Raw genomic sequence first — 8,337 nt, forward strand, 5'->3', positions numbered from 1 at the left:
TCACATTTTTCTCTTTGTGATGGTTTATATTTATCTAACTTCAATCATATTAAAAAATCAAAAATAAAATTAAAATAGTAAAAAAAATCATTGAACTAACTACAACAATCATATTAAAAAAAAGAGTCATTGAACAAACTACAATCACATCAAATTTTTCCCATAATAAAATAAATAAATGAAAAAAAAGAACTATTAAACTAACTACAATCACATTAAAAAAAAAAAAAAAGAATCCTTAAACTAATTATAATCACATTTTTCTCTTTGTAAGGGTTTATATTTATCTAACTTTAATCATATTAAAAAATCAAATTATAATTTTTTATTCGCTAGACAAATCACAAATATTTTTATGGGTTATCTAACTACAATATTAAAACAGTAAACAAAAGGAAAAGTCAAGAAGGAGAAAACAAAAAGAAGACTTACTGTTTGCATATGTGGTCACTGAAGTTGAAAGTGTAGTAGTGAGAAGTCAAGAAGGAGAAAACAAAAAGGAAACTCACTGTTTGCAATAGGTATGTGAAAAGTTAAAAAGAGTGTGTGTATTGGAAAAGTTAAAAAGACTTGGAAAAATTTAATAAGTGTTAAGTTTTTTTTTTCAAAAAAAAAAAAATCAAAAAAATTAAGAAATTAAGGTTCAGATATTGGAACTCTCACAAAACTTGTGGGTTAGAGATAGATATAAATAAATAGATAGATATAGATATAGATATTTATATTTGTTTTAAATTTTTTTTAATATACAAATTATTTATTTTGGAAAAGGTACTGCAGTAATTATGAGAGAAGTCAAAAAGTTTTGTGAGTTGAGAGCAGTTAATAAATATGCTGAGATTAATTTTTTTTAAAAAAAACCAAAAAATTAGAAAATTAGAATTAGCATATTGAAGCTCCCACAGGCCTTAAGGGTTAAAAATCTCATTTTGCTTAATATATAGTATAGATATATATATATATATATATATATGCTATACATACTTTCAAGTTAATTGTTTATGAATTTATTTTATAGAAAGTCGACTAATAATCAATATTGAAATATAATCTCGATAAGTTATCATTAAGAAAATAAAATAAAAGATAAATTACAAATACACTCCCTGAGATTTGCTTAAAGTATAGATTGTCTCCTATAGTTTGAAAAATTACAAATATCCTCTTATTAGAATTTTTTTATTTGACAGAATTAACTAAAAAAATGAAATTCATAATTGCTCTCCTATATAATAATAAAATTACATAAATTATTAATTGAAATATATTTCTAACATCATTAAAAACTATTAATTGACTTAGTGATTTATTAATAAAAATGACAATTTGTTATAAAATTAAAGACCTCGGGGGTTGATGTAATTTTCAGAACCACAGGGAGCGATTTGTATTTTAATTAAATCTCAAAAGATGTATTTGTAATTTATCTTAAAATAAAATAAAATAAGATTAATCATGGAACAATGTGGCGACCTAATGATATGATACTTTTTCTTTCTTTTTAATTTTGTGAAAAATTAACCCTATAAACAGGAGAAATTTCTATTTCATTTATGAAATAGAAAGTTTCACTTTGACCTTTTTCGTTAGAGAGTTTAATTTGTACGTTTTTATAGTTAAGAGGTCCATTTGTATGTTTTTATATTTTAAAGGATAAAGTGATACTTCTCAATAATTTAGGGAGTCCATTTGTATATTTTTATAGTATAGGGGTCAAAATAATATTTCTCAATAGTTTAAGGGATTTTCGTGTAAATAAACCACCCCCCTCCCAACAAGGAAAAAAAAAAAGGAAATTTTAATCCAAAAATAGTAAATTTTATGATATAAATCTTGGGATGAAACTGTGAAATTTCATCCAATTATATTTTTTGTAAAAGATCAAGAAGCTGAAAATTTTCTTTATGATTTTAAAAACATGGAAATTTTCTACAAACTTAGGAAATTTGATAAATGAAAATGAAAAATTCCTACCAAAAAATTATAAATGTCATCCTAATAACCAAGAAATTTCATCTCCAAAAGGAAAATTTGGAATGAAATTGTGAAACTTTATTCAAATTTTTGAATTTTAGAAAACTAAAAATTTCTCAATTAAATTTTATAATTTTCACTTCTAAGAAATTAAGAAAATTTTCATTTTATAATTTCTTAGTATGCAATAGTCAATTGAAAATTAAAGCAAATAAAATATTTCACAAAAAAGTTTCACAATTTTGAATTGGAAGTCCCTCAGTTGATAAACTTTTCAATTTCCATAAAATATTTTCTAATTATTCATATAAAAATCAATTAAAAAACTTTGAAAAATGAAATATTTCTCTCCTACAAACATACATATAATTTTTTTACAGAAACTAAAAATTCCTTTGTTTTGGAAATTGAGAAATTTCTCTGTTTCACCAAATAGAGAATTTCTCACTTTCTAATTATTCATGTAACAATTAGTTTAAAACTAAATGAAATGAAATGAAATAAATTCATCTAAGCGACTTTTGAAATTAAAAATAAAAGAAATAGCTTTTTCGATAAAACAAATAATGCATATATTATAACAAAATAAAATGAGAAGTTTCTATATTAACAAGGAAAATTGGAAATCGATAACGCGTATGAATAATTTTCATGTTAGCACACTAACAGGTGTGTACAATTACTTCATAAAAAAATTCATATTTTTTAATTTTTACGTAATTTATATTCAATAAAGATCTCAATAAGTAGGTTTGAAATATATAATTTTATAAAAATAAAAATAAAAATAAAAATAAATGTGCGATGAAAGTTATGATATTTTCAAATTTCAAAAAATAATAAAAACAAAAAATGTACTAATCTTGTTTGATAGATCATGATAATAGGTTTTAAAATTATAAATTTTAGAAATGTGTAAAATAATAATCATTCAGTCTAGTTAGATTTGTTTCAAAATTTTATTTTTAATTTTTTTAATAATATAAATCTGTTTGATGAAAATAAATATTAAAAATATTTTTACCCTAAAAAAGAGAAAATTATATGAAAGTGAGTGCTTTTTATTTTAAATTTCATTTTCCCCACCCAAACTAGCTTTTAATTTTAATTTATACATTTTTTTATAAATAAATTTGAAAAAAGTAACTAAACTGTGCAATACATTTTAAAATCTAAAACATAAAAAATAGAAAATTACCACGTACTACTTTAAACTAATAGTAGAGTAGAAAATTTTCCAAATAAAAAATGTTACTAAACACTTATTTGATAGTTGAGTGATAAAAAATAATTTTTCAAAGAATAATATTACGAATTCTCAGAAATTATCCAAATTTTTTCATTTTATGATTTAGATTTATTTTACATATAAATCTCACATTATACAAATTGATTTTCACCACACAATCACTTATCCAAATTTTTCTGAATGGATTAATCTGGTCTCTAGCATACTTGTTTTTCAAAATGTTCATCAACAGCTAATTACTCAATAATCTTTATGTTCGTTGGTAAAGACACTCACTAAGAGACATATGCACCCGGCATTAGGTATTCCATTACATAACACATCTGATTTTTATTTTTATTTTTTTTTATTTAAATATTTCGATTACACGCATAGTTGTTAGTAAAAAGAAATGGAAAAGATAGGAACAGATGAAGAGAGTCGAATATCCATCCTACCAAGAATGTGCAGTTCTATTGGCAACTATTGGTCACACATTCGATTAGGATAGACTCAGTCTTAATTCCTAGTGATTTGGATATACCAAACAAGAGATTTGATTCCTTTACCCTATTCTCTCTCTCTCTCTCTCTATGTCTCTCTCTAATATTTCTGGTTACACTAGTGACAAATTCACCTAATAAATAATTAAATGTGAAGATTATTAGACATTTATTGAATGTTGAAGGGGCTAAATATGAAATGGGTCGGATCTTATCCCTGGGCCGGCCCAATCCATTAGACTCAAGACCTGAGAAACAGGATAAGCAAGTGGGCTAATCGGTTCAGCCCAATTACATTGTCAACAATCCATCTAAGTCCTCAAGCACTTGAGCTCAACCTGTGGTGGAAAGGTTAATCTAGCCACGATGTTGGGTTGGGCCGAGCAGCAGGACTTGACCCTTAGATAGAACCCAAAAGAGGCCGAGCCCACGCAAAGATATCATACTGGGCCGGTCCATTTCTACTAGCAATCCCACAGAGAGCCGAGCTGGGGCACAACAATGCTGAGCCAAAGGAACACACCAGAGAAACGTGGAAGCTGTGAGTATATGCATGTGCAAGTCGCCACCTCAGCTGGTCCCTTACACCTAGAATCACAGAAATAGTTAATCAGAGGAATATGATTTGTTATCAACATGACTACAATGAGCATATGCACCCCATGACAACTACCAAATGGTCCCCTACCTTGGGCAATGCTAATGGAAAACTTGGCAACACCAGAGCTCCATAAAACCATCTTGGGTAGCAAGCAAGGAGTCATATATATATACTACACTAACTTCACATTGAAGGTAACTGATTTAAGCAAAACTGTACTCACTGAAACTTAGCTCTCTGCACTTAGAGAGCACCTTGCTTCTTCTCTGATTACTCATTCCCACACTGGAGGGGTCATCTGGCCAACCCCGGCCGGACAGCTCTGACGATGCTCCTTGTTGCAGGGCTTCAATTCCTGGATAGTCCAATCAAGTGCGGAGCTTTGATCCACAATCATCTAGTGTGGTATTCAGTACGCACAATTGGTGCAGTGAACATGGACTGCTTTGTCTCCGAGTTCTGCACGTGGTTCCGACGATGGGGATTGAGGACGTCCTCCCTTCGACACAGACTCCATAGATGGAGAAGACAAAGGACAAAGGCTTGGCACTCCTAACGGTCCTAGAAGAACAATCCGGAAAAAATATTCAGACCCTCGAATCTGTTGAGCATTGATTGCCCTTCGCTGGAGGTTATTCTCATCACTATCTTATGGAGAAAGATTACAGGGATCGAATCATAGACTCCATGGGAATGGAGATACAAGAGCTGAAAGCGCAACTCAAAAAGGTGATGGGTGACTCGACGGAGAAGACAACTGATGCAAAGCCCTCTCGCCTGTGACAGAGAAGCTTATCCTGAGAACTACCAGTGAAGAAGGTTCCCAGAAATGAGTATGGGCATCAGAGCCAGTCAATCCTGGTACAAAGTGAGGTGGCGAGCAACCACACCCGTGGCTCACGCCGGAAAAGGGCTAAGAGGCAGAAGATAGTTAGCCAGCAGACAGAGTAACCCCTTCAAGACCTTCGTACTTGGCTGATTGGTAACAGGAAAAATGAGCAATGACAAGATCACCTTGACCGTACCATCTACCAGAGAGAGCATCGAGCATTGGATAGGCTTGTCTCTTCCCCATTCTCCCCGGAAATAGAGGCCATGAGACACCCCAAGAAATTTACCACACCAAAGTTCACGTCATACGATGGGAAGTTAGACCCACTGACGCACATCAGCCATTATAGACAGATGATGTCTTTATGGAGCCAAGACGAAACACTAATGTGCAAAGTCTTCCTATCCAGCTTGGGAGAATCCGGACTTCGATGGTTCGATCAACTCCCCGCTGGATCAATTTACGACTGGAAGCACCTCTCCGAAGAGTTCTTAGCCAGGTTCATCTCCAACACTAAGATCCCGAAAGAGCTAGATACACTGTTCGGTCTCTGAAAGGAACAAGAAGAAACATTACGCAATTATGCTATGAGGTATTGGCAAGAGTACAATGACTTGGAGGAAAACGTTTGCAGTGAACAGATGGCCGTGATGTCTTTGAAACATGGTCTGCGCCAGAAAATAAGTTGAGACAGTCACATACCAAGCGCTCTGCCACAGCACTAAAAGATTTGCTTGCCAGGATTGAATAGTATGCTTGCCTCAAAGACGATCAGATCCTCATCGAGGTAGCGTCAACTGAACAAACAGCTCGGCATAAGAAGAAAGTAGACCGAGGGGAACACCGAGGACTCACGGTAAATGAAGTAGACAAGTCCAAATCTCACGAAGTAGTCGTGACCGTATTCAAATAACCAATCTATTGTATTTTGGAAAAGATCAAGAGAGATTCATTCTTTATTTGGCCGTCGAAAATGTTAAGAGATCCAGCTCGGTGTAATCAGAAGCTCAAATGCACCTATCACCAAGACAGGGGGCATATGACTCAAAATTGCAGAGCACTGAAGCAACACCTAGAAAACTTGGTAGCTGCTGGACACCTCTGAGATTACATTGATTAGGATAAAGCTGTGGCCGAATAGGAGAACCCCCCGCCAGAACTGGACATTGAGCACCCTCCTCGGTTGGTAATTAATGTAATCCATGGAACAACTACCCAAGAACACGAAGAGGCACTGAAAGAAGAAATTTCCAAAGCTGTGCAAATTCAACAGGTCAAGTCAATAGGGCTCGCGCCGAAAAAGGTATTCACAGTACCCAAGTCCCCCTTATGCACTGTTTCATTTACTAGAAAGGATTTAGAAGGCATTCAACACCCACATATTGATGCACTGATTATAACTGTGGGAATTGAGAAACGATTTTACGTAAAACGAGTCCTGGTAGATCAGGACAGTACAACAAATATATTGTATTACGACTTATTCAAGAAGCTTAGTCTCTCTGAGCAGCACCTCTCCCCAGTAGCGACTCCATTGGTTGGCTTCAATTCACAGCCTGAATGGCCACTTGGCAGGATAGTGTTGTTAGTTGTGGCTAGAACGAAGACCCGACAGATAGAATTTCTAATTATTAATACACCTTCTCCTTACAACGCCATACTTGGTCGTCCTTGGATTCACCAAATGGAAGTGGTCCCTTCAACCTACCACCAGCTCACCCATTTCCCAACGGAACATGGAGTAGAGCAGATCTTAGAGGACCAAGTTGCGTCGAAACATTGCTTCATGGTAGCTATGAAGGCTAAACAACTTTGTAATCGGGTGCAGACAGTGGAAGTGGCCAAACAACCAGTCTTGGAGGATGTAGGAGGAGCCCCAGATGAAAAGATAGTAGAGGATTTAGAGAAAGTCCTAGTAAATGAGGATGATCCAAAAAAGTACTTCCTTATCGGTACCTCGCTAGGCGTTGATGAGAAACTTCAGTTGCTAGAATTGTTGAGGAAAAATATGGAGGTATTCACATGGTTAGCATATGATACTCCAGGGTTGAACCCAAATCTTGCTTGCCATAAACTCAACAACAACCCCTCTACTCGGCCTATCGTACAGAAAAGTTGGAGATCCTCAGTTGAGCACATTGAAGCAGTAATTGCCGAGGTCGAAAAACTCCTACCATCGGGGGTAATTAGAGAAGTTCAGTACCCACAGTGGCTGTCCAACACAGTTGTAGTCAAGAAGAAGAACGGAAAATTGAGAGTCTGCATTGACTTCACCTGCTTGAACAGAGCTTGTCCTAAGGACAGTTTTCCTCTACCTCACATTGATCAATTGGTAGATTCAATAACAGAACATGGGCATATAAGCTTTCTGGACGCTTATAGCGGCTATCACCAGATACCATTATTCGGCCCAGATCAGGAGAAGATAGCATTCATCACTCCAAGAGGCACTTATTGCTACAAAGTAATACCGTTCAGCCTCAAGAATGCCGGGGCAACCTACCGACGAATGATCACTAGAATGTTCAAGGACTAGCTCGAAAAAACCATGGAAGCTTACATAGATGATACGGTAGTGAAAAGAAAACTCGCTACAAACCACCTCGCAGACTTAAGAGAAGTCTTTGGTATCCTGAAAAACCATCAGCTTCGCCTTAATGCCTCGAAATGCACTTTTGGAGTAAGAACAGGGAAGTTCTTAGGGTACATGGTTACTCATAGAGGAATCGAGGCAAATCTGGATCAAATCAAAGCAATACAAGAGCTTGAGGTATCAACAAAGGCTAAAGAGCTACACAAGCTGGCTGGAATGGCGGCCGCCCTGCATCGGTTTATCAGCAAGCTTCAAATCGGATGAAGCCCTTCTTCCAACTACTAAGAAAAAAGGCTACGTTTGAATGGGGTCCTGAATGTACCGAAGCATTGCAAGGTCTCAAAAAATACCTCAGTACACCACCTCTCCTGTCCACTCTAGAATCAGAGGAGGAGTTGTACCTACATCTAGCAGTCTCGGATCACGCTATAAGCGCGGTATTGATTCGAGAGGTTGACAAGGAACAAAGGCCAGTATACTATGTTAGCAAGACCCTACTAGATACCGAGACACAGTATCTACCCTTGGAAAATTTAGCTTACGCACTACTCATCGCCTCAAGAAAGCTGCAACATTACTTTCAAGGTCACACCATCAATGTCCTCA

General features: G+C 34.9%; 1 protein-coding gene across 1 annotated transcript; it reads left to right on the forward strand.

The window, feature by feature from the left end:
• The first annotated feature begins 4,957 nt into the window (after positions 1-4,957).
• Positions 4,958-7,674, forward strand: LOC145806854 (uncharacterized). The gene is made up of 2 exons (XM_082904687.1): positions 4,958-5,035; positions 6,412-7,674. The coding sequence occupies exons 1-2, from the start codon at positions 4,958-4,960 to the stop codon at positions 7,672-7,674; spliced, it is 1,341 nt and encodes a 446-aa protein (XP_082760813.1).
• The last annotated feature ends 663 nt before the right edge of the window (positions 7,675-8,337 follow it).

The sequence above is a fragment of the Camellia sinensis genome, chromosome 14 (assembly GCF_055761805.1).
Source record: "Camellia sinensis isolate YWXY chromosome 14, ASM5576180v1, whole genome shotgun sequence".
Lineage (NCBI taxonomy): Eukaryota > Viridiplantae > Streptophyta > Magnoliopsida > Ericales > Theaceae > Camellia > Camellia sinensis.

What these genes read in the sequence shown, in the direction of transcription:
- LOC145806854 (XM_082904687.1), top strand. Translation starts at nt 4,958, where the DNA reads ATGGAGAAAGATTACAGGGATCGAATCATAGACTCCATGGGAATGGAG. An exon ending in TGAAAGCGCAACTCAAAAAG is followed by an intron (nt 5,036 to 6,411) that starts GTGATGGGTGAC and finishes CAAATTCAACAG; the next exon opens with GTCAAGTCAATAGGGCTCGC.